Raw genomic sequence first — 23,947 nt, 5'->3', positions numbered from 1 at the left:
TTGGTGGTGTGTGGTTGGGATTTAATGTGTTTAGTGTCAATTAAACAACATAATTGAACTCTTGATGTTCAAAGGGTTGTATGGAGATCAGCCATAATTAACATGGACGTGGTAGGGTTATTTTTGTCTCGTTAAGTACTGGTGTTTCCCCATCTAAATATGGCAGGGTGCATGTATGCTTTTCGGCATTTCTAGTTTATAATATCTTGGATTTAATACTAAATGTACTTGGTAGCTAGAAACAGTGACCTACAGTCTCTACATGTGTTCTGGGAGATATTCATTTATTTTTTACTTGTTTTTTTTTTGTCACTGTGTCCCTGGAGAGGATTTTGCAGTGTACCTGTAGGCCCACAAAGGAATGCTATTATGTAAAACGGCTACTAGGAGAGTTTGTAATCCACCTCCAATCCTCGCATTAAGGGAAACATCCGTTTTACTGCCCATGCAGTGAGCAATTAGAAATCCAACCTGCTGCCACGCCTTCCCAGCCTGATGGATCAGCCTTCTTTTCTAAATACTGCTCAGATACGCTGCTTGCCCAAACTAAATACATTTCTTGTGTATTCTGGGGTGCAAAGTGATTTTTGTTTTTTTTCCCTTTGCCCTAGTGGCTGATGCCATATGATTGTTGTGGAGGGCCTGTAGGCCCAAAAGCAGGCATAAATATGCCTGCTCTGCCTGGACGTGTCTCTGCTTGCACCAGGGGTAAATGAGACATGAGGGGCACCTGATTGGGTAAGTCCCCACACGCCCAGCTCGGGCCTGCCTGGTGCTGGGCCCATGTGATTCCCATACCTGGAGTCCAGGCCTGTGGGTTTTACCCAGTGTGGTAGGGTTCGCCTGACTGCCAACCTGATTGGTCATTCGAGTGGCCAATGAGACCATCAACTCTTGGCCCACAGTTGATAAATAGGGGTGCACAGGCTCACGTGCAGCCTTCCCCACATTACTTGCGGCTCCGCCACATGCCTGCTTGCCTGCCTTTGTATGAGTGCCTGGTGTGCACACTGCCGTGGGTTGTCGGGAGCAGACCCACTTATCTGTGTTCGATCGGCCTGAGGAGCAAGCCTGGACCTGTGCTCAGACTGCACGGAATCCTGCCTCTGCACCTGGAGATCGAGAGCAGCCAGCAGAATCCAGCAGCAGTAAGGCCAGAGCCTTCCATTTCCCCTGATGCCGGAGGATTCCAGCCTAGAAGTCCACAGGCAGAGACCCTGAAGAATTGGACACTTGCAATAGGCTGACACAGCCCCAGAGGGTGATTAATAATTGATAAGCATTGAGTAGATGCCTCTGTAATTTCTATTACCTCTGCCATAAAGCAGAGAGCAGTTTTCAGCTCAGCTTTGCTGGGCAAACAGTACAAGACCTCAGGCAGCATCGAGCCGCGGGGAAACTCTCTCTCTCTGTTGCTTGAATGTTTGCTAGTTATTAATAAGTTCTGTATCCTAGAATGTCTTCATAATCATGTAAAAAACTCTGTAATATTAAAGTTCAGTGGTTGGGGGTGATGAGAGTTGAAATATTGTAAGTTAATAAATACTTATTTTTTATAAATATCCTCTCACATTAATTTCTGCCCTCTGCCAAACCGGGCGTAGGCACTGAGACCCCCATCCGCGACCATGATTCAGTGAAATGATAGGTAAGTTGTCTTCTGACAATTGCCTGGTATCAAAGAAGTGCTTTGACTTGTTAAGCTTTTAAATTTAAATTGTGAAATCCTTGGAGTTCAGGTCCAACAGTTGTGTTACACCTTGGAGAGGGTAGAATGTGCAGAAAACCTGAAATGGATCAAGTTGGTTTGGGTATCTTGTGAGATGCATTGCTGATGCTGGTTTTTCCTACAGGGTTAACTCTTCTAAGATTAATAGTGCAATAATCTGCAAGTTAATGTAGTTGAAACACTATTCTTGTCTTCTCTTGTGTTTTCCTCTTGTTTTAAAAGTGTGGTGTTTTCCAGCTATAGCCTTGCTTTTCAACACAAATTGAATTTGTCATAAATATTTTAAAGTATTTGTTCAGAGTCACACCTGCTGTAACAACTTGAAATGGTTGCCTGACCTGAACGTACAGATTGTGTCTGTGCTTTGGTAGGGTTCTGTAACATACCAGGATACTGAAGGTTCTTTGCTCTCACTTTTTCAACTTTCTTACTGATTTTCACTAATACCATCATACTCACCACTAGCAACTATACCTGTGATTAATAAAGTGGAAAAAAAAAATGTGAAAACAAAGTATAGGCAGATGTGTGTGTATATATAAATAAAGCTATTAAAAATTATTGACAGCAGCCAAGGAGGTATATACTATTACAGGCTGCTACAAACTTATCAGTGGTGAAGCAAGTTATAATAGATTATTTATATATGCATACATATGTGTATATTTGTTCACAGTAATGAGTGGTGAGTTTAAACAGATCTTGGAAAATGCCAAATCATTCCAGAGAGGAGGATGAAACTGGTTCCAGAGAGTGGACTCAGTCATCCCAGAGGTGAGAGGATAAACCCTCCCCTCTCCAGTGAGGGTTGAAGATCTCTTATAAAGTTTCTGCAGAGGTTTCAGCTTGTTTAGGAAAGGAAAAGAACATGCAGCACAGGAAGTGCTCTTTGAGAGACAGAAGCTTCATTTGCAATAAAAATTGAAGTCGTCTTTGTGTCACAGACCTATAAGGAGGTGTAGGACAGCAGTACTTCAGTAGCCAGTAGATGCTGTTATTTTTCTGGTTTTCATCCAGAACAGCCAGTGGATGCTGATGTTTTCTGCTCTGTCAGACCATCAGACCATTTCCCCCCGCCCAAGACTGTTCTCTTATTCTTCCGGATAGAAGAGCCAGTGGCAGTTCTTACTTCCTTAGGAAGTTTTTCCCACCTTTTCAGATAAGTTGCTGTTACAGTTTCTTATTTTTATGCACATCAGTGGTACCTCAGGATGCCTCCAGTTATTAGGTATGTGGCTGTTCACTGCAAAGAGGCCAGCTGCATTTCTCAAGGCCTAGTTTGCGAGCTGGGTAGCATTTTCTTTGTCAGTATTTCAGGAGACATTTTCATCAGTTGGTACTCCTCCTCTTCTAACTAGGTCAACTAAATGACTACTCACATCAACTGCATGTCCATCTAAGACATGCCCTGAACCTCTTGTAATATTTTTATGTTTCTTGCCCAGTAGTAGATAGGGAGCTGTGGCTGATGTACCTAGAAGGGAAATTATAGGAGCTGATTAATCTTGGAGCTGAATCTTGATGTTTTATGTTTTACTCTTTTGTGCTTGTGTGTGGCAGGTGGAGGGTATTTGAATTTTGTCTGCCTGAGGGTGAAATCTAAGAGGCACTCCATTATCATTAGGGAGGATACTTATCTGTAAAGCTGAGTACATAGAGGCTATGTTGAAATATTCCTTCAAGTTCTTCTCAAAGATCCATGACCTTTGCTCTCTGTCATCAACTTCAGTTGTTCTACAGAAGGAACCCTCAGGGCTAGAGAAGTGTTCTTTGTAAGTTCATTTCAAAATTCAGGGGACAGAGCAAGGAAGAACTTTATTTTTCTATTTACTTCTTCCCCCTTCATTTTGTGTTTTCCATTGCTTATCAAACTTTAGAGCATTTAGTTAACCAAACTTACTTTGCAATTCCAAACCACACTTCTACCATAAGAGCAACAAATGCTGGCTTAAAGAACTGAAGGGGTGGATTTGGATTGCTGTAGTGTACATGACAGTTAGGAAATGCTATGAGACATGGAACTGTAAAAATCCTTGAGGAGGTGCTGCATTTTGTTTTCTTTTATAGGAGTTCTGCCTCATTCACTGTGTACCCTTTAGCTCTGTGTCTCTGCATAAAGAAATTCTGCATCTTTGACACTGCTTGTACTCCTGGTGATCAAATTTCTGGGGGTTTGGTTTTGGTTTGTTTTTTTAAATAGAACATGATGTAGCACAATCAGAACAACTGGAATTAAGGAAGCTGGAACATCTGAGTAGGTTTTCATGGGCATTGAGGTTAATTTATATGACTTGTTTTGGTTTTGGCGATGTCTTGACCTTCATGTGAGTCACTGTCTTGTGCACAACTGGGGCCTGCAAAAGGGCTCTGCTAGCTTCCATGACACTTATGTATACATGATGCGTAGTCACTTCCTTGTTTTTTAAACAAAACCTGTTTAATGAAGAATATTTTTCCCTTTCATGGTCTGGAGAACTTTTTGTGGTGTCTTCATCATACTGCAGAAGCTCCAGTGCATTTGGAGTGCAACAGATGTTTCCCCTCAAATGCATGCACACTCTTGTTGTGGAACAAGGCGAACCCTTGAAAGTACATAAACTAATTACAGATGTAGCTTTCTTTTTGGATTTAAAGTTCTTTGTGGATATGTAATTAGAAACAGCTTTGTGTATACACTTACGTCCATGTCTTTCAATTTATTTTCAGGAGAGAGAATACCTGCTGCAACAGTGAAAGTTCTGTACCCTCAGGGAATAAATTCTACTTTTATTTGCTGAAGGAAAACTGTTGTGCTCCAACTGTTTTTCCAATGTAACTAACAAAGCATCAGTGGGGCTGTCACAGATCTCCTGTTTGGTGAAATTCAACCTATAGTCCTATGAGGAGAATCTGAGGGAGCTAGGGTTGTTTAGCCTGGAGAAGGAGAGGCTCAAGGGTGACCTCATTGCTGTCTACAACTACCTGAAGGGAGGCTGTAGCCAGGTGAGGATTGGTCTCTTCTTCCAGGCTACCAGCAACAGAACAAGGGGACACAGTCTCAAGTTGTTCTGGGGGAGGTCTAGGCTGGATGTTAGGAGGAAGTTGTTGCCAGAGAGAGTGACTTGCCATTGGAATGGGCTGCCCAGGGAGGTGGTGGAGTCGGCATCTCTGGAGCTGTTGAAGAAGAGCCTGGATAAGGCACTTGGTGCCATGGTCTAGTTGATTGGACAGGGATGGGTTGGACTGGCTGATCTTGGAGGTCTCTTCCACCCTGGTTGATTCTATGATGCAAACTGTCATACTGTCCTCTTGACTAGTGTGCCTTTTTGCCATCTCTCCTAATTCTGTGGTCTAAACCTTAGTGCTGCAGGAATATAGATGATTTACCACCACCTAACTTTTGCAGCAGATAAAATGATTTGAGATATTGCCTCCTACACAGGGAAGAGAATTTGTCTGTTCTTCTGAATATTTGTGCTGAGGCTACAGACCTTCTCAGAACACATGATTGGAGTCAGGCTCAGTTACCAAAATTGTCTGATTATCAGATTTACATATCCATATGTGAAAAGAAACAGAAGAGGTTGCTGGAGCGTAGAACGTGATATATGAATCTTGTTGACGTAAAACCTGACTCCTGTGTCTCTGTACATAGTGAAATACACTTGCTTTTCTACTCTTTATTGTTGATGTTGAGCTTGAAAACCAGCAATGAACCCAAAATGTAGAGTAAATTTTTATTTGTTTGAAAGAAAAAAAAGTCAGTCTTCAGTTTCTGTCTTGTATACCTGTCTGGCAAAGTTGATCAGTGATAAGTGACCCTGTTGTAGCTCTGGAGTAAAGTCTGGTCCTAAATAAGAATACTGTCAGTGACAAAAGCCCCCCAAACTAATTAGCCATGAAAAAGCCTTATGTATAGATGATAGTAATTTCTCATTTAAAAAGTTACAGGAGTGCATATATTTTGTTGTTCAAATGTGTGTGTGTATATGTGTTTGTGTGTGTATGTATATATACATGCACATATATATATATATATGTGAATGTGTGCGTATTATTACATGGAAGCTGTTAGGGCACTCTAAGCTCATAAAAGGAAAAGTTCCTAGTCTTATAATTCATAACTTAGAATCACGAGATACTCAGTTCCATAATGGGTCCATCTGATCTGTATAAAAATACAGAGGTGCCTGAAATCAAGCGATAGGGGATTAGATGACATCATATAATTCTATGTGACTATATGGGTGTGTTTTTCTTTTCTACCCATAGGTCAGGGGGCAAACCCCAATAAAATAAAACCAGAACCACCACCAACAAAAAAAACCCTTACAACAGTTTAGGGTGGTTTTTGGGGTGGGTTGGTTTTGATTTTTTTATTTGGTGGTTGTGTTTTGATATTTATTTTTTGGTACTTGTTCCTTGTTATGGTCACTGGGTTTAGCTATAGACAGCCTTTGCTGATGATTATTTCTTTGGAGAATGCCAGTTTTTAGATAAAAGTAGCTTGTGTCAAGGGCTTGTTTTTGATGCATTGTATCTTGAAAAGAGCCTTAAAGTTATTTTCTTCCTTGCTTTAAGAATCATAATTAAATGTTTTGTATGTGGTAGAGCTGTGTTCCTTTTGTGAACTCTTTCTAGCTTTTGATTGCTTTCTTTTTTTTTTTCCTGCTGACTAGTATAGCACAGATAAAATACCCACCACCTAATCTGTCATTGTTAGGTTTTAATTTTCTTACAGAAATATTTCAGGGTAACTAAGGCTTTTTCTTCTCCCTTAATTAACAGAGGAGGAGCTCAGGAAGCTGAGAGAAGAAACGAATGCTGAAACGTTAAGGCAGGAGCTAGAAAAGGAGCGACAGAAGAGATTAGAACTAGAACAAAAAGTCAATGAAGTGCTTAAAGCAAGGTAAGAGGAATATCTAAAGGAAGGTAAGAGAAACCCCTTCACTGTGGGGTTGAAGGCCACTTGAGATCTCCAGCTGGGTTTGAGGACTATGTTCTGGTAAAAGCATCTATTTCCAGCCTAGATTCTCTTAAAATAAATTAATAGCTCACAGAGAGATGGGCTGTCTATATTTTCCTGTAAAAGTACATCTTGTACACCCAGTTACACTTGAATTACTTGATTGCACATACTGCCCTAGCCACAGAGGTGTCCTGTGCTTGTCTGGTTGGGATATTCTTCACTTCACATTCTCTGATAATCTTTAATCTCACCACCTGGAGTGATCAGCATGCTCTCTGTTACTGAATGCCAGAACCTTTGCCATGCCATTACTTATACTTTGCCTTTTAAAAATCTGTGTCATCTTCACACAGCATAATCCTTGTTACTCCTATTCTAGCGGCAGCAAGGACCTCCCACTACCGCAGCACAACCCTAAATGTGAGTGACTGGAGTTTGAGTCGTCTTTGCCACTGTAGTGACAAATGGAAACATGCCTCCCTATACCACTCAGTCCTTTCAGCCTTGAGGGCAATCACCTTAATGATGCAAAGCATCACATTTGATATCTCTTCGAAGTCTGCCCAGCTGCGTGGGCTTTAGATCTTAAGACCACAGCAGCAGCTTGATGGCCTTGTTGCTCTGGAGCAGTTGCATATGTAATTGCCTGTATTACCTTCCTCGGTAGAAGCTAAGATGACTTGTCTAGGCAGTAGGATCGCTATCAGGTACTCTCATCAGGAGATAGTGCAGGCTGAGTTGGTAATTGCGTGCAGTAAGCACTGCCAATTACTTGGAGGTGACAAACAACAAACAGGCAAAACATTTTGCTTTGATAGGTTTCCCAAAGCCATACAAACTTCTTCCAGCCTACTGCTTTGTTTTGTACTCATCCCAAGTGCAAAAATGCTTTTCTTGTCAAGTTAGCAGTCTGCATCTGCTGATATTCTGTAGCTAGTGGAAACAGGAGCCATTGATAGGCTAGTCATGTTCTGTGGCCTATTTACCTCCTAATCCTATAGACTCATAGGATTGTTTTGGTTGGAAAGGACCTGTAAGATCAAGTCCAACCATAAACCTAAAACTGCCAAGTCCACCACTAAACCATGTACCACATTTGTGTATCTTTTCAATATCTCCAGGAGTAGTGATTCCACTACTTCCCTGGGCAGACTGGTCCAATGCTTGACAATCTTTTCAGAGAAGAAATTTTTCCTAATAGCCAATCTAAACCTCCCTAGGTGCAGCTCAGTGTTATTTCCTCTTGTCTTGTGACTTGAGAGAACAGAGTGACTCCCACCCTGCTACAACCTTTTTTCAGGTAGTTGTAGAGAGCAGTAAGGTCTTTTCTGAGACTTCTTTTCTCTGATCAAAAAAACCCAGTTTCATCAGCTGCTCCTCATAAGCACTCAAGCTCTAGGAGTATCAGAAGGTATGTTGCTGCCTTTTCAGTATGTGTTTTCAGACCTGCTATCAATGAATATGTATAACCACCTCAAGAAATGCCCCATGGTTACAGAATTCTGAGATTTATCAAGTAACTGCTCAGCATTCAGCTTATTTACTACCCTCGATCGGTCTTTTCCTCTTTTACTCTTCTCCACACTGAAGAGTTCCACCTTTTCTCGTGCCTCCTTAATAGTACTCCATCTTTTTCATCAGTTCAGTTGCTATTCTCTAACTGTTTTGTCTGAAGATGAAGAGGATGAATTCATGCAGTATTCAGAGTGTGGGTTTGCCAAGGCTTGAGACAGAAGATAGATTAGGCCTCCCCTCTTATCCTTAGTTTCCAGTACAGTGGGAATTTTGTAGCTAATGTTTCTCACTGATGGTTTTCTCAAGTCACTGATTCCATGCAAAATCAATCTGTGCAATCTTGACCTAAGCTGCCAAGCTGCATGCTTAGCAGGGGACTCTGCGAGGTCATTGTGGAGGAGTCTGGTTCCCAAGTCAGCCCTGTTACCATGCTCTGGGAAGGTGATCTGACCTTTCTGGGGACAGACAGATCTATTTAATATGAAAACAAAACAAGAATTTGAAAAATTTACAGTTTCTACCCTGAAGAATGAAAATAAGGCTGTCTGTTTTTCCCCCTTAACACTTGCACTCCACTGTGTGAAAGTTGTCTTCACTGCTTTTTGTCTTGTTGCACTTACAAGTATTTAAAAATGTCTGCAATGGTTAGGACTGCAGGCAAAGTGGTGGCTGACACAGATACAAAATAAGGCAAATTTACACCTGACGGAAACTTAATTTCATTAAGTGAAGTAACAGCAGAAAGTTGTCTCTGCTTATGTCAACAAAACCAAATTTGCCCTGCCTTCTCTAGTAAATTTTTACTCAGTCTTTGAATAAATATGCACATAAACATGTTTGCATGTACTCTTTGCTTATGGAAGTGAGCTGCTGATGAAAACCAACCCATGCTGGGGTATAAGAAGGAAGAAATTATTTTAGAAGTTGCAATATTCAAAGGTATTTGCAGTAGGTCAGTACATGTAGCTGTATAAATACATGCTTTAGAGTGTTCAGCGCAGAACATTGAGCTAAAGATCTAGATTTTTCTTCTCTCTTTTTTTTTTTTCCCTGAAGAACACGGGCTCCTTTCATTGAGCATGTGCATGGAGGAGTGCCAGAAGCATTTTTAGGGATTTTGTTTGTATGTATGAGTATCCACAAACATGGTGGCCTCAGCTGAAGTTTTCTGTAGACTCACTTTAGGGTATCCTAACATTTGGTATGACAGTTGAAGGTCATGACATTTTGCTAGTGGGACAATGCATAAGGAATTTGGAATAGTCTGTGTGAGCAATGCTTGCTCAGTATAAATTGTGAGGCGTTGCTACCTGATTGTGAGCTGGCTCCATCACACAGGAAAAAAATAATTAACACAAAGTTTTGCAACACCATCTACCAACAAGCTCTGACTCAGGCACACCTTTTTACTAGTATTATTGTGGTCTGTTGTTAAAAGGAGCCAGTACAGCATAATGCATAAGCCACCATTCCTTCTGTGCTGCTTGCCTTGGTTAACTCTTCCTGGTCTCTTGTTAAATGATGTTGTCTTCCACATATGTGATGTTGAGAACCTGGCTGACTTTGTCCAGTGAGAAGGTGCCTCAGCTTGAGCTTGTTCTGGAGGCAGTCCCAGTTGTTGGAGTGTGGTCTTGGTTTGTGTAATGCCTCAACTTGCTAAAGGTCTAATATGCACAAACTAAAATGCTTAAGGCAACCTTGAGACTGAAAGCCGATTAACTTTTTGTGTCATGCTTGTGGCAAAAAACAATGCTTTGGTGCTATTCTGTGGGGCAGCATTGAATGGACCAGTGTGTGCTGATTGAGAAGAGCTCTAACATTCATGCTCCTCTGACTTCAGTGTATTTAAAAAAGGGGGAGAGACGAGAGACATTTGTGTTTACCTTCTCCATTGGCTGAGATTGCTCTTACCTATTTTAACCTGTGCTTTTAAATGCTGTAGTTGCATAAACATGACCTAGCCTCAGATAGGAGATCTGTTGATGTTACCAATCACACCTCTTTTCTGGGTTGAAAGCGTGTTCCTAGATGAATTAGTGCAGCTTGTTTTCTTTGGTGCAGGCCCTGGTTAGGAAGCCTTCATAGGAACACAGCCTTTTGCATTGTTGTGGGGACTGTTTGTTTTCCAGCCTCTTAACTGATCTCTAGCATGAAGAGTGGTTAAGAAACTGCCATAAAGATAACTTCTCCTCTCTGTCAGTGGTCTTGACATGACCTGGTTTTGAGATGGACTTTCCCAGCGGGTGTACAAGCCTAAACAACGAATTCTGAGCTTCCTGGCCCAAATCTGTCTGAAGTGGCTAATTATAACTTGATTCACAGGTGCAGTAATGAGCTGTCATTAACCTGATGATTCGTAAAGGTCAGGTTCTTCATGGGGAAGGAATAACAGGCAGATGGCAAGTAAGACATTGCCAAAAAAGGGAAGAGTTCCAAACCATCATGCACTCCTGGTGGAGCCCAGCGAGTTGCTATCCAGAACTACTTTTTGATGAGATTGTTGGATTTTTTTTGTTAAGAAGCATGGGGAGTAAAGATGCTGTGCTATTTCTGAATATATATCCCAGCATGTCAAAGGAAGGCCCAGCCCGAAGGCTCTCAAGGCTGGCAGTGATGGGATGCCAGCTCAGCTTTTGTCTCTGGAGTCATTCACATGTAATACCCCTGAAGTGCCTTCACGTGACTGAAACCGGTTGAAAACTGGCTTCTGCCTGTGTGAACCTGTTTGTGAATGACTGCCTCCTTTCCACTTAAGTGTGTCATCAGTGAAAGATGGTTGCAGTGACAAAATGCAGGTGTAAGTGTCCACCTATGTGATGTAACAAGCTTGATAAACAATAGATTGTATGACTTTCTGTTTGTCTTTAGAGAGAGATGGATATAGAGGAGATGCAAGCGTGTTGAGGAAATTAAAAGGAGAGGAATTTTTGGATGAGGAACCCATGGTTTGCATAGAAACTGGGGGAAAAGGCACAGAAACTGAAGTTAAAGCTTAAGTGGAGAAAATCAATTGAGGAAATTTCGGATGGCTTTTGAAAAGAGTTGCTGCAAATGGGGAATCCATTGTGAAAAAGTCCTGTAGAGGCATGAAAAAAATTGGCTTTGAAAGCAGAAACCACCAAATTTAGCTTCTCCGTACTGATAGGTGTCCAGTTATAATTTATAAATCAGTACATTATTTGTAAGTGTTCCTTTCAGAAATGAATAAGGATGTGAAAAGCTCATTAAATATGGGAAATGCTTAGGAAGGGAGAGAGGTAATTAGTTCTGTAGCTTCCCAATCATTATTCATTGATGCATGCTGATGTTGAGACAGAACACGTTAGTGTGTCCTTCTCTGTAGCCTTTTTTGTGTGCAGACACTGACAGTGAGATCTTTTCTTAAGGTGCTTTATCCCTTGTCAGGGGGAGAAGTACATATTTGTCCTTATTGCTGCTTGTCTCGCTCTCCATTTACTGACACTCTATTTGGTTGTCTTCCTGAAGGGCAAAATATGAAGGGAACATTTGAAAGCACCTATATGTATAGTCTGATAAATGAGTGATAATGAAATTGCATAGCAAATATGGTTTTGTTTCAAGCAGTAATTTTTTCAATCATACAAATCCCTGTCAAGTAAAGCTTACTGCAGCTGGTGTTATGTTGTCCAAGTGCTGCTTCATTAGAAAAAAATCTTTCTGTAGGATATTTACATGAATGGCAGACAACTTTTGGACTGAAGCATGAAGTATTCTCAAGACAAGTTGGCAGTTGGAGTCTGTGAATAGTGCAAATACAATTTAAAGCCTCGCACATGTGCAGAATGGTAAAAGCATTTGTCTTTTCCAAAATCTGTTCACTTTTAATGAATGAAAATATTGTTCTTGAATCATTTTGAAGGATGACACCAGTGATACTTGCCACTTGCCATACTTTTCTAGAATAATTCTGTCTTTCAATTTTACATTTTCAGTTTTACAAATGTACATTTCCAGATTTTGAAAAAGGCATTTTTGATATTGATTGGTATTGGCTGTATTTCAAGAGCTTAAAGCATAACATTTTAAATGATTCTCCATACCTCTTCCTCTCGCTGTGAAGATATGTGTTTTTTGACTCTAGTAACAATGGCAGAATTCAAGGTTCGTGCATTAAACTGTGTGTGTTCTGGTACTGTGGTTATTAACTTGTGATAAGGAATCTCTCTTCATTTGCTGCTGAAGGAAAAGAGTTTTCCTGGCAGGCATTACAGTGCATGTACAACTCAAATGCGTAAGTCGTGAAATAAATTAGAGGAGTGGCTGAAACACCTGAAGGTTGTGTTGCCATTGAGTGAGACCTGGACAGGCTGGAGAGTTGAATGGGGAGAAATTTAATGGCGTACAACAAGGACAAGTGTAGAGTCTTGCTTCTGGAATGAAACAAGCTCAGGTACCAGTATAGGTTGGCGACTGATCTGTTGAACAGCAGCTCTAGGGAATAAGACCTGGGAGTCCTGGTGGACAACAGGATGATTGTGAGCCACCATATGTCCTTGTGGCCAAGAAGGCCAGTAGCATGCTGGAATGTATTAGAAGGGATGTGGCTAGTAGTACTCTGCCCTGGCGAGGCTGCATCTGGAATATTGTGTCCAGTTCTGAGCCATTGAGGAAGGACAGGGAACTGCTTGAAAGAGTCCAGCATAGAGCCACAAAGATGATTAAGGGAGTGGAATATCTTCCTCATGAGGAAAGGCTGAGGGAGCTGGGGTTGTTTAGCCTGGAGAAGAGGCGGCTCAGGGGGGACCTCATTGCTGGCTACAACTACCTGAAGGGACATTGTAGCCAGGTGGGGGGTGGCCTCTTCTCCCAGGCAACCACCAATAGAACAAGGGGACACAGTCTCAAGTTGTGTCGGGGAAAGTATAGGCTGGATGTTAGGAGGAAGTTCTTGCCAGAGAGAGTGATTTGCCATTGGAATGGGCTGCCCAGGGAAGTGGTGGAGTCACCATCCCTGGAGGTGTTCAAGAAACGCCTGGATGAGGCACTTAGTGCCATGGTCTAGTTGACTGGCTTGGGATGGGTGCTAGGTTGGACTAGATGATCTTGGAGGTCACTTCCAACCTGGTTGATTCTATGACCTCATTTATGTTCATAAACACTGGAAGGGCAAGTGGTAAGGCAGAGACAGGCTTTTCTTGGTGATATCCAGTGATAGGACAAGGGGCAACAGATGCAAGATGGAGCATAGGAGGTTTCATGAAAACATAAGGAAAAACTATTTCACTGTGAATGTGACAGAGCAGTGTAACAGGCTGCCTAGGGAGGTCATGACGTGTCCTCCATCTGGAGACATTCAAAACCCACCTGGATGCATTCCTGTGTTACCTGCTGTAGATGGTCCTGCTCTGGCATGGGGTTTGGACTCAATGCTCATTTGAGAGGTCCCTTACAAAGCTTAATGTTCTATGATTTTGTGTGATTCTGTGAAATTTGAAACTAAATTTTGCTGAGCTGTCAGCGACAGCTAAGCCACACCCTGCCTTCCAGTAAATGGAGTTTCCCTAGCTCGATTAATATTGTGAATTTTGTGATAGTTTAGTTTGCTCTTGTCATACTCACATTATGTCAGCTACGGATACAATGGAGGTTCTGGTCTTCCCTTTACCTAAAAGGGGAAAAAAAATCTTCATTTGTTGCCTTTCACATTACTTGTTTTATTTGTAGGACGGAAGAGGTGCCTGCAGCTCAGCAACCTGCAAAGCCACAAGCACAAGCCAATGGAACAGGTAATCTTGGTCAGATCTCTGCTAGCACGTTGACTCAGCTGGGTTTTCTTCACCCCTTTTGATCTGTAGAAGACCAAACTTTGCTCAAAAACTTACTGGATCCTTAAGCAGGTTTCTGAACAACTGAATATGAAAGATAATTTGAGCAGCTTACCACTTTATACTGCTTTCCACATTTATTTTTTTGTAGTTGACTTTGCACACCTGAGCAAGGAAATATGTGCTGCAAAGCATTTAAGAATGTAATGAAAGCTACTGCCTCACAACTTCATTCTTGCATGCTTTTCTGATCCTTGTCTTACAAGAAAACAGGTGTAACATGTATTTAAAAAACGTCTATTTTGTTCTCAACTGAAAAAGCTCTTAGAAGCCATGAACCCTATTACTGCTTTCTTTGTCTAAAAGAAAAGACATTCCGGAGAAGGAATAAGCTGAAGAGTTACTCATTTTTGAATACCTACCATATCATCTACATTTCTCAAGCTGCTGCTTACTATGAATTCAGTAACATAGCAATTTCTGAAAGAACTAAAGCAAGAGGCAGATTCTCAATCTTTCGGTATACTTAAGCTTTGTTCTTCACATCTCTTCAGATTTAGACTTTTAAATGTGCAGACTAAATTTGAAGTTGATACTCTCACATTGTCAATACTTTATAAACTACAACCTGCTATCTTTTCCCAGTCTTAGATACTAATGATGTCTTTTTGTTGCTGTTGTTTATTTCTTGCTGCTTTCTGAAGTATTTAGACGTGGGAAGCTACTTCATAAATATGTTTTCAAACAAAATTGTTGTCAGCTATAAACTGTCACTAAATTCTTTGTTTTTCTAGATACCACTGTCCTTCATTAATACGTAGTTTGATTTTTATTTTTTGGACGCCTATTTTTTGGTCACATGGTTAAAAGTATAGTTTGGGCTGTTGTGGTTGACTGATTAATCTTTCATGCCTCTGTTTAATCACTCAGTTTTTAGAATTCTGTTAAAGTTTGGTCCTAGAATAGTTGTGACCAGTGTCCTTTTTGAGACATTGCTGTATTGACCTTCCTTTCCAAAGAATGTTCTATATGTTGCTTCTAGGCAGTAATTTTCTGAGCTACAGGTAAAGCAAAGTGATTGTAAAGAACTGTTTTCATTTGTGTTACATTAAAGATTTTAGCCATATATTATTTTCATGTACTCCATTATATTTTCTATTTTATATTATTCCTGTATACTCATACACTTATGTTTTTCCTTTGAAGCTTACAGAGAGACTGCAAATTACTTCATCACTTTGCTATATAAGACTTCTCAGGCAGTAGTATGACTGTCTATATTCTATATATAGAAAGCAGCATATGCAGCATAATTTCTGTAGCCTGGCCTTATTAAAAAAGGGCATGTTTTATATGTATATATACAATCATTATAGCCTATAAATTGTTCAAAAGTGGTAGCAAATGTTTCCACCTCCCTTTCCTGTTAAATTCATGTGGCTGCAAGGTGCTTGTCCTACTCTCTGCTTAGGAGTATTCTGCTTTACACTTGCTTTCCTCCAGCTGACCCTTTAGCACCATAGGAGCACTGAGATCATAGAATCATAGAATCAACCAGCTTGGAAGAGACCTCGAAGATCATCCAGTCCAACCTAGCACCCAGCCCTAGCCAGTCAACTAGACCATGGCACTAAGGGCCTCATCCAGTCTTTTCTTGAACGCCTCCAGGGATGGTGCCTCCACCACCTTCCCTGGGCAGCCCATTCCAATGCCAATCACTCTCTCTGTGAAGAACTTCCTCCTAACATCCAGCCTATACTTTCCCCGACACAACTTGAGACTGTGTCCCCTTGTTCTATTGATGATTGCCTGGGAGAAGAGGCCAACCCCCACCTGGCTACAACCTCCCTTCAGGTAGTTGTAGACAGCAATGAAGTCCCCCCTGAGCCTCCTCCTCTCCAGACTACACAACTTCAGCTCCCTCAGCCTCTCCTCATAGGGTTTGTGTTCCAGGCCCCTCACCAGCTTTGTTGCCTTTCTCTGGACACGTTCCAGCACCTCAACATCTCTCTTGAATTGTGGGGCCCAGAACTGGACACAGTACTCAAGGTGTGGCCTGACCAGTGCTGAGTACAGGGGCAGAATAACCTCCCTTGTCCTACTGGCCACACTGTTCCTGATGCAGGCCAGGATGCCATTGGCTCTCTTGGCCACCTGGGCACTGCTGGCTCATCTTCAGCCTACTATCCACCAGTACCCCCAGGTCCCTTTCCTCCTGGCTGCTCTCCAGCCACTCAGTCTCCAGCCTGTAGTGCTGCTTGGGGTTGTTGTGGCCAAAGTGCACAATCTTCTGTTTACAGGAACCTCCTAACCAGAAAACGTTTTTACAGTGTTTGGTGAAAGTTTTCATTTGTTAGAATGTTGACATAAGCTCTGTATTTCAGGTAATAAAATGCTTCCATGTTCCATATTTAGACCAAAGCAGGAATCACCTTTAGTCTTACAAGTTTAGTGCAGTCAAAGTTTCTGTGCAGTGGCAGAAGTGAATTGCAAAGTGAATATCTGTGAGAAGTGTTGGCCAAGAACAGGAGAGCTGTATAAAGTCTGCTTCCCAATGAAGCATGGTGGATTGGAATTGGGGCAGGCTTTGGAAGAATATTATCCTGGTTCACAGTGCTTCTTTTTTATAGATAAGCGTAGTCACACAGTCAGTTCCAGACTCCAGAAATGGTTTGGTGACAAATTTGGGGAGTATGTCGAGGACTTCAGATTTCAGCCAGAAGAGAGTACAGTGGAAACAGAAGAGCCACTTAGTGCAAGAAGGTAAATGTCTAACGTGATTGTGAGAAACTGTTAGCCTCTTTAGAAGTTGTTTTATTGTTTTGGTTTGGTTTCAGTACTTTCTGTTGTGTTTACAACTCTTTACATGTTATGCAAACTCATGCTTGATGCAGGTAATTAAAGTACAGAACCATCACAAGAAGTTCGCTTTGGCCAGAGGTAAAATAGAAAGTTTATATGCTGTCCAAGGTAGAATAAGTGTGGTGCTATTTACCTGGTTCTGTCATGCCTCTCAAAAACTGTGGTGTGCTGCAAGGTAGGCTGTATTAGTTATTGGAAACAAGTCTCATTACAGGCAAGAATGAAGCTTTATGCACAAATACCTAATCTATAACTCTGAGAAGTATTTTGGGGATCAAATGTATGCAGCCTTGCACTGCCTACCTATTTAACAAGTTCCTGTTATCTATTATTTTTCAGATTGACTGAAAATATGAGAAGATTAAGTAAGTACTTAGAAATATTTTATTTTCTGGAACTAAAAGTAGTTAATAATTGGGAGGATTGCTGTGTTTTAAAATACAGTGATTTGAAGTACTTCTGTCAATTCATAAGCAGAAGTGATTCTGAAATCCTGAATTAGTGTTTAGAGTGCCAAGTAACTTGTAGGAGCTTGTCTCTCTTCAACTACTTTGGGTATCTTTGAACTAAACATGTGATGTTAAATCATGTAAACATGTAATGGATGAGAAAGTATTTGTCCAGTGGCAAAAGGAATAGTGTTTGTATGCTGATGCCTCAGCTGCTTGTAGCTTGCTTGTAGCTTGCTTGCAAGTCTATTGGCATTCAAAAGAGGAGTTGTTGGATGATGCATATCCTGAGTGTCGTGTATTTCTTTCTCTTGGGTAGCTGAGAAATTATTTTGGAAGGTGAAAGTTGCAAGATGAGACAAATTAAACAAATTAGATAAGCTCTCCAAAAGCTCTATGTAGGAAAGAGTTGCTGCCAGGCCAAAAAAAACTCAAACCAAAACAAAAGGCTGATTTGTGCTCCAGATTGTTAACTTATTGCAGGGGGAAAGGTGAAGTTGAAACAAGGGTCTGTAATCTCTATGTAAGGTCAATTTGTTCTCTTTATTCTAATACTGGTATTCATTCTGTTTTCATCTGGGGGCATACTTGTGATCTGTTCTCCATGGTGGATGTGCGTAGCTTTTAAAATGACATTAAGTTTAAGCTTTGTGAGTGGTTCATAACTTCCACTAGGTGAGCCACAATCTAGACTTTTATTGCCCAAGGGTGTCTGATGAGTGCCTGGAATTCTCAAGAACCTAGTTGAGCAGATTGCAAATAATGACCTTCCCAGCAGGTTCAGTGTAGCTTAGTGAAACAGTGCAGGTGAAAGCAGTGCTTGAATCTGTGTGATCTCTTCCAGTGTCTTGCATGTTCTCTTTCACTCAGTTCGTCATCTGTTTCGGTTGTGTTGCTGATGATCAAGTAAATCGAGTTCTAGTTAATTACTTTGCATAGGAGGTGTGTTGAGAATAGCTGGATTTCAAGCCAAACAAACTAGGACAGCAAGATGCAAGCTGTCTTGAGGAAAGCCTTCCAAAATTGTGAGCTGTAATGCAAATGAGAGAGAATGCTTCTGGGGCTTGCTGTGCAGATAGAGTTCTCGCTCTTCACAGCACGGGTGGCAAAGTAGATGTGTTCCAGAAGAGAAAGCAAAGATGGTCATGCAGTAGCCCTGTCATGTTTTCTTTTGTCTGAGTTTGACTAGGCAGAATAGCTTAAAAGATTATGGTATAGGTGAGGTGATTTTTAGGGAGCTGAGGAAGATATGCTCTTGCTGTCGCTGGCTGCATGCATGGGCAAGGTGCTTCTTTCAGCACAGATTAGCCTCTCATGCAGTTACTGTGAGAGCAAAGGTTTGCAAAGGCAAGAGACAAATTTCTTCAGGCAGCAAGATCCTGGGTTTCTTGCTTCAGGAAGAATAACCAATGAAGTGCTACCCATAGATAGACTCCTGCAGAAGAGACTGATATCGGCATCCAGGGTACCTTTGTAAAGGGTAACATTTAGTTTTGTCTGTACTTCAAGTATTTAAGCATAACCTTAGTCTTAAATAACACTGTGATGGATTGGGCTCTTACCCGCCCCCCCCCCCACTTTTGGAATTGCCCCAGCTAACTCAGACGGCCTCTGGGAACATAAATGAAGCTATTTATTTTACAGCAGCAAATATACAAGCAGCTATTTACAATATATACATTTATATACAGAAATATACAAAGGATAAACAATACAGAAGCACAACTCCCCTCCCAGAAACCTGAGTCCCCAGGAGGGGCTCTCAAACCACCCCAACACCTCCCCTTGCCCTCTCAACCTTACCCCAGTTCTCAGAAAGAGGAGAGGTGCAGCCAAGAGGTTAGGGAGCAAGGTTAGTGGGAGCAAGGTTAATGAGATGTGACCAGGTCTGAAGGCAAAGGCAGAATGAAAAGACAAAATGGAGAATGTTTTACTTCTTCTTCCCAGAGTTCTCAGCGTGACTGTGAGAGAAGGAGACACAATTGTTTTTCATTTCACTGCCCACTATCTAGTTCTTTTACCAAAACATTCTAGCTTGCTTCAAACTAGCACAAACACTTCAGTTTTTTCAGATCCATTACTTAACTAATTGCTCAGTTACTTTGATAGGTTTCATTTTTCTTAATTTGGACAAGCTTTTTTATCATTCCCTGTCTTGAATATTCATATTAATTTTCTAATTTGGTTGTTTGTCATGTACAAGGGATTTAACCACTGCCAGCTAATTCTAACAGCTGTGTTTTTTCTTGGCTTCTATTTAGAGAGAGGTGCCAAACCTGTTACTAATTTTGTGAAGAATCTTTCCGCCTTATCAGACTGGTATTCTATCTACACTTCTGCTATTGCCTTTATTGTAAGTTAAAACTGTTCCCACAGGGGTAATGAGAACTTCTAAAAAATGTATTATTTATTGAAACTCTTCTGTCTGGGTGGGGGTTATGATGCAGTTAAGTCAAAGCAAATAGTGTAATTTCATTTCATGCAAAATACCACTTGCATTACATTTTAAAGCCACTTTAATTGTCTGTTATGGTTGGAGCATAGTTTTGTAACTGTTAAAATAACTTAGAATGATCTGAGCATTGTTCTGTTGTTTATTGTCTCCTCTCTCCCAGCCCTGTAACGTGAACGGTATTTCTGCCTCTGCCAACTCTCTTGTTGTCTGGGGCTGAAGTGCTGATAGTGACTATGTTTGATAAGAGGCTAAAATTACTCATTCTTGCCATTTATTAGGATCGCACTTAGGAATGAGTGACAAAATGCCTTGATTTGAGTATCATTTTTGTGGAAATATCAGGACTGTGAGCTAAATTCAAGCATTCTCATGCTATGTAAGGAGGTTTGCTTACCACAGTGACATAACTATTTAAAGAAATTTTGATTTGATTTCATTCTAATTGTTAATGAAATGGTATAAATTCATTTGATTGTAGTCTATATGAAATATTTATCAAAGGAAATTATTACCAGCAGTTGTAGCTGAATTGAATGAACTTGTGTGGTGTGGATTGACCCTGGTTGGAGGCCAGGTGCCTACTAGAACTGCTCTATTGCTCCCCTCATCATCTAGAGAGATATAAAATATAATGGAAAGCTAATAGGTTGAGATAAGGAGAGGGAGCGATCATTCAGCAGTTACTGTCACAAGCAAAACAGACTTGGCTTGTGGAAATACGTCAAATCAGAGTAGAGTAATGAGAAGTAAAAACCCTACTCCTTCCTTATTTCTTGACTCAATTTTACTCCTAGTGTCTCTCTTGCTCCCCCCCAAGCAGTACAGGGAGATGTGGAATGGAGATTGCAGTCAGTTCATTATGTTTTCTCTGCTGCTCCTTCTTCCTCAGCAGGAGGACTACTCACTAGTACTTCCTTTGTACCAGTGTGTTAGTCCTCCATGAACCTCTCCAATGTGAGTCCTTCCCACTGGCTGTTGTTCTTTATGAGCTCCACCAGTGTGTTTCACTGCTCTGAAATGCTCCAGGAGCTGCTCCAACATGGGTCCTCCATGGGATAACAGGTCCTAGCAGAAAGCATGCTCCAGCATGGGCTGCTTTCTCCACAGGCCCACAGATCCTGCCAGGAGCTTGCTCCAACATGGACTTCCTCTAGTGTGGGGTTCTCCATAGGTGGTTATCTACTCCACCATTAACCTTGTGGGCTGCAGGGGACAGCTACCTAACCATGGTTGTCTTCATCATGTGCTGCAGGCGACTGCTCCTGTGCCTCTAACACTTCCTCACTCTTGGTTCTTTGCTCACCTTGGTGTCTGCAGAGTTGTCTCTCACATGCTCTCCATTCTCCAGCTGCAATTGCTCTTGTGCAGCAACATTTCCTCCTTCCAGTATTTGTTATCATAGAGGTGCTGCCACCATTAACTGATGAGCTCAGCCTTGGTCATCAGTGTGTCTGTCTTGGGGCCGGCTGGCATTGGCTCTGTCATACACAGATAAATCTTCTAGCAGCTTTTCACAGAGTCCACCCTTGTAGCCCCTGCCAACTACCAAACCCTTACTAGGCAAACCCTATACAACTTATTTGGTGAAAATGCCACACACCTTTTCTTTAGGTGATCTCTCTGTGTAAGTTATAGAGCCTTATTTAATGCTGTGTTACAGAGCATAACTGAAGAAATACTGAAAAGGAGAATTCCACATCCTGTATTCACTGCATTCTAATATATTTCTTTTTCTTTCACATCTCCTGACAAACTCATTCTTCACATAAAATCTGAAAGAAGGATTTCTGTTACTCAGAAAGCTCTGGAATGTTGGATCCAGAGCAATGCTTCATTTTGGGGTTACCAGTGAAAAACCTAAGGTCTTTCAGCAGGGAGGCTGTAATCTCTGTAGCTTTAGAAGTTGTAAAGGAGACAGAATACTGTTTGAAACAGTTCTCGTCTGTGTTTATTAGGTGAAATGAGGCCTGTTTTTCTGCAATCTTCCTAAGCTTGATAAAAATGTTGGAATTTAACTTGAAATAGAGCAAGGGTTTATCCTATTGCCTTGTGAAGGGCCAATAGTTCTTCTACTATGCCGTTGCTTCAACTCATCTAGGTGAGATCTGACTGTATCATGGTCATGTAGCAGATTTACAGACTTCAAGGTGGTGTTTTTTTTTTTTAATAACTTCATGTAGTTGAAGTGCTGAAATTATTAATTCCTTCAAGCAGCTGATCAATATTTAACTTGTCTCTGGAGATTTAGTTTAGTCTGACAGTTTGGACTTCTGTGAATGCAGTGCTGTTGTTTATCATGGGGTTGCTAAAATATAGTAACTTTTGTGATCTAGCTTTTGTGATTCTGACCCCAATAGTAGAATGGGAAATGGTATTTTGTACAACTCACTGTACTGCAGTTTATAATCCACATCTTTTTTTCTTCCTTCTTAATCTGCAGATATACATGAATGCTGTATGGCATGGCTGGGCCATTCCTATGTTCTTATTTTTAGCAATTTTGAGGTTGTCCCTAAATTACCTCATAGCCAGGTATTTACTTAAGTACTATATTATTCTTTTGTAATGCTTTGTGTGAAAAATGTTTTGTTATTCTTGTGCTGAATCGTGAGCTGTTACCTTTTCTAACATTGTGAGTTTAGTTTAACAAAATGAAATCCAAACCCTAATATACTTTATTTTGTTCCTTTATTTCTGTAATTTTTGACTGTTCCAAGGAATTATCTTCTTTTCCTATGACTTGGGTGATCATAAATCATGCTATATGTTCTCACATATATTCCTCAACGGTTCAAAATTCTGAAATAAAACTATTCTTCAGTATTCAGAGTAGCTGGAGAACATCACCTTGAATATTAAAACCTGCTGCTTCTTCCTGGGCAGTTTTCACCTGTGCCTAAAACAGCAGTTCTGCCTTTTTCAAGAGTCCTTGGCATACTTTATATAAAGTATCTTCCATGTATGCATTTGTTCTCTGTAAAAATAAAACCTATCTTAAAAAAAGGGGCAAAACAAAAACATTTTCCATACTGAGATGATAATTTAAAAATGCTCTTTTAGATTGATTATGTTTTGCCTTTAAGGTGCTTAAAATGATGAGGAAGATGTGGATGTGCATATTTGAAAAATAATTTTCTTATTTCCTAGTACTTACTGTCTGGCACTTATTTGGAAATTACCAGTAGCAAATATGCTCCAGAATAAGTTGATATAATTTTGATCACTTAAGAATCACAGGAAAAATATTTCTAGTTATTTACTCTGTGTACAGAATTCACTTCTATTGCAAAATCTGTAAGCAATGGTTCTCAATATCTACATAGCTAATATATTTAAATATATATATATTGTGATGGTTTGGGCTCTTACCCACCCCCCCCCCACACTTTTAGAATTGCCCCAGCTAACTCAGACGGCCTCTGGGAATATAAATGAAGCTATTTATTTTACAGCAGCAAATATACAAGCAGCTATTTACAATATATACAGTTATATACAGAAATATACAAAGGATAAACAATACAGAAGCACAACTCCCCTCCCAGAAACCTGAGTCCCCAGGAGGGGCTCTCAAACCACCCCAACACCTCCCCCGGCCCTCTCAACCTTACCCCAGTTCTCAGAAAGAAGAGAGGTGCAGCTAAGTGGTTAGGGAGCAAGGTTAGTGGGAGCAAGGTTAATGAGATGTGACTAGGTCTGAAGGCAAAGGCAGAATGAAAGACAAAATGGAGAATGTTTTACTTCTTCTTCCCAGAGTTCTCAGTGTGACTGTGAGAGAAGGAGACACAATTGTTTTTCATTTCACTGCCTGTTATCTAGTTCTTTTACCAAAACATTCTAGCTTGCTTCTAACTAGCACAATATATATATATAAAACTTTAAAACTGTCTGTGTTTGGCCACTTGTGCTTATGTTATTTTCTGTGTTCTTTCTGGATATGGGGATTTATTTATTTGTTTTAAGCCACAAGTGCTTGCTACAGAAAGTTACTTTTTAATGTCTTACAAGTAATCCACGTTGGCAGTACTTGCTCTCCTTACCTGTTTCCATAACTTCTAGGGGTTGGAGGATACAGTGGAGCATTGTGCCTGAAGTTTCTGAACCCATGGTAGGTCTTCAATTGGTTTGACACGTATGCCTGTGTTAAAACTTGCACATTCAACACCTTCTGTGTTTATGTGGGTAGCAGTTAAAGGACATACT

The 23,947-nt window shown here is 40.8% G+C and overlaps 1 protein-coding gene across 4 annotated transcripts in view; it reads left to right on the top strand.

The window, feature by feature from the left end:
- The window catches only part of GRAMD4 (GRAM domain containing 4), an 80,014-nt gene that overhangs the window by 38,559 nt on the left and 17,508 nt on the right, over positions 1-23,947 (top strand). For all 4 annotated transcript variants that reach the window (XM_064142452.1, XM_064142450.1, XM_064142451.1 and 1 more), the window contains 7 exons: positions 6,497-6,617; positions 13,878-13,939; positions 16,609-16,741; positions 17,180-17,205; positions 19,551-19,642; positions 22,185-22,276; positions 23,804-23,852. In XM_064142452.1, coding sequence (XP_063998522.1) covers positions 6,497-6,617; positions 13,878-13,939; positions 16,609-16,741; positions 17,180-17,205; positions 19,551-19,642; positions 22,185-22,276; positions 23,804-23,852 — 575 coding nt within the window. The remainder of the gene's footprint in view (positions 1-6,496; positions 6,618-13,877; positions 13,940-16,608; positions 16,742-17,179; positions 17,206-19,550; positions 19,643-22,184; positions 22,277-23,803; positions 23,853-23,947) is intronic.

The sequence above is a fragment of the Pogoniulus pusillus genome, chromosome 4 (genome assembly GCF_015220805.1).
Source record: "Pogoniulus pusillus isolate bPogPus1 chromosome 4, bPogPus1.pri, whole genome shotgun sequence".
Lineage (NCBI taxonomy): Eukaryota > Metazoa > Chordata > Aves > Piciformes > Lybiidae > Pogoniulus > Pogoniulus pusillus.
Note: the sequence above shows the minus strand (reverse complement) of the source record. Positions and strands in the feature narration are given on the sequence as shown.